Here is a 2,713-nt window from a genome sequence, read left to right as displayed (position 1 = left end):
TAAAAAAGTTGTAAAATATATTTTGATGAACAAAGATAACATCAAATCTCTAAAACATATCTAAAATCTAATCTATTCGAATGCAAATACACATTGTATATCTTTTGAATTTTTTGATAAAATTCATATATATATATACATGGCCACCGACTTATTACAATCCATATAAATAAAAGATACACGCGTGTATCATAAACCTACGTTGAATATCTTACAAATCATATTACGTACTTTGATACTTTCTATCTGATAGTCTAAAGCTACTCGATGATGCCGATGCCTGGAAGAAACAAGCGTAAAGAAAGATCCTTGCCAGAACCGGAACCGGAACCGTCAGGGATTCCTTCTTCTTCAGCTGATGATCATCACTTGTCTTCTTCTTCTTCTTCAGCTGATCATAGTTTGTCTTCTCGGCCTCCTTCGACAAGACCTTGCCTTCCGCCAGGTTTTAACTATAGACCAAACGACTTGGAGGTCCTCTTGTTACTTTGCCAGAAACGAGACTACTTGGGCGGAAACAGAGACTTCTTGGTCGACCTTCCTGTTCATCTCGTGAACATCTACGAGTCCAATCCAGAACAACTAACAGGTTTGTCTCCTTAGCTTGTGGAACAAAAACATTACTTCTTAATCATTTAGGTTTTATTTTTATCAACTTTATCTCTGCTTTCTCTTTGTGCAATCGCTTACTTGAATATGTTTTGGAAATATGTAGTGAAATTCAAGAAGGGTAATGATACAGAATGGTTCTTTATATCAAAGAAGAACAAGATGGGTAAAGGTGGGAAAAAGCAGAAACGTTGCGACAAAGGCGGATATTGGCACGCAACAGTTGCTTCCGAGGAGATTGACGATGGACAAGGTTCCAAAACCGCACTATCATACTACGTGGGGAAACAACCTAATGGCGTAAAAACTAGTTGGTTGATGCATGAATACTAGGTTGATCAGTGTCCGCCTTCTGCTTCTGCTGATGATGACGTAAAGTTATGTATGTGTTTCTTGGTTCCCAAGTTATTAAGTTTTTCTTTTTGGATTTTATTGTGAGTTTTATTTTGGTTGGTGCATATGCGTGTAGGACTATTCTTTGTGCAAGATCTATCGGAGTACACAAGCAATAAAGGAGAAAAATAAAGCAGAGGAAGAAGAGAATGAGCAGCAGCAGCCTCCTACTGTCAAGTATCATCAACAGCAGCCGCTAAATTCTTACCAACCGCAGCCGCAGCCTCATCATGATATTGCGTATCAACAACAACTTCTGTTTCAGCCAGCCCCGCTGGATTCCTATCAACCGCAGTCTAGTGATTTGGCGTATCAACAGCAGCAGCAGTTTTGGCCAGGCCCGCTAGATTCTTACCGACCGCATCGATGGCAGTTTAGTGCAGCCCGGCCAGATTCACACCAACTGCAGCCTTATTATGATTCTACGTATCAGTTGTAAGAAAATAATTATTTTCTTTACCCATGTATGTGGTCTTATAGTTAGTAGGTTATTTTATTAGGTTTGTTATATTTTGTTTTTAATCATTTGGGAACCAAAAGAACAGGTGTTAAGCTACATGTCATGCTTATACTTAAAAGGACAAGTGCTAAGCTACATGTCATGCTAAAGCTTATAAGAGAACAAGTGTGAAGTTGCATTTTGTGTTTGAAGCAATGCTAGACACTTGTTCTCACACTTGTCACCACTATCTTCATCTCTACTATGATTAAATTAGAAGACAAAACCCTTATGAGGAGTAAGGTCCTCTTCCCTCCTATAAATAGATGGTTTGCTCCATCACAAATCATCACAAGAACAAAACAACACATAAAGAAAAGAGTTTATAGGAAAAGGGAGAGAAACCTTATCTTCCACCTAAAGATCATCTAAAAGTTTCTTTTCAAGTCTTCAAGCCATTGAAGAAGAAGAAACCATTCAAGGAAGCATCATTTCTACAATGAGTGGAGGTATTACCTTAACCCTCTTTATGATTCTATTATGTGATTAATGTAGATGTTTAAGATCTTGGGGTTCATGTTAAAATATGTTTAACATGTGGTATCAGAGCTTATGGTTATGAGCATCTAATTAATCCATTAAGAATAATAGATTTATGGTATAAAGAACTGAAATGTAAAGCTTTGAGTTATGATGTTTGTACACTTGAATTTTTGTTTGATTTAAGTTTCAAGTTACAATCTGTGTTTAAATTAATATATATATATATATATATATATATATATATAAGTGATAAAAGATTGGTTTATCTAAATGTGCATAATTAAGAAATTGATATAACCATAATGGTTTTATCTTATAATGATTTGCATATAGAAAACCAAAATATTTAAATTTTGATATGTTTATGTATTAATTAGCTACCCACAGGTAGACTACTGACATAAAACATGATCTATAATTTATTAGAATGTTTGTATATGAGTTAATTAAGTATATCCACAAATAGCTTAATTAATCTGATACATCATTCAAGAAGAATTTTCTGAAAGCTATGACATTAGGATATATTATAATGACTATCCACAGGAGCATTATAATTTGAAGTCATATGCATTCAATAATTTTTGTTAATGTGTTGTTTAAATTTTGAACCTCAATTAAAGCTTGTTATATCTCTAAATCGCAGCATCATTTCCTGCTAATTTGCCATCTATGGTCTCTACTGTTCCGATCTTCACTGGAACCAACTTCTCAGAATGGAAAGAGAAA

At 34.9% G+C, this 2,713-nt stretch overlaps 1 protein-coding gene across 1 annotated transcript; it reads left to right on the top strand.

Moving 5' to 3' along the window:
* Positions 271 to 1,441, top strand: LOC104789299 (NAC domain-containing protein 19-like). The gene is made up of 4 exons (XM_010515021.1): positions 271 to 589; positions 716 to 888; positions 943 to 981; positions 1,079 to 1,441. The coding sequence occupies exons 1-4, from the start codon at positions 271 to 273 to the stop codon at positions 1,439 to 1,441; spliced, it is 894 nt and encodes a 297-aa protein (XP_010513323.1).

The sequence above is a fragment of the Camelina sativa genome, chromosome 5, assembly GCF_000633955.1.
Source record: "Camelina sativa cultivar DH55 chromosome 5, Cs, whole genome shotgun sequence".
Lineage (NCBI taxonomy): Eukaryota > Viridiplantae > Streptophyta > Magnoliopsida > Brassicales > Brassicaceae > Camelina > Camelina sativa.
The sequence above is the reverse complement of the archived record's forward strand: the minus strand, read 5'-3'. Positions and strand labels throughout refer to the sequence as shown.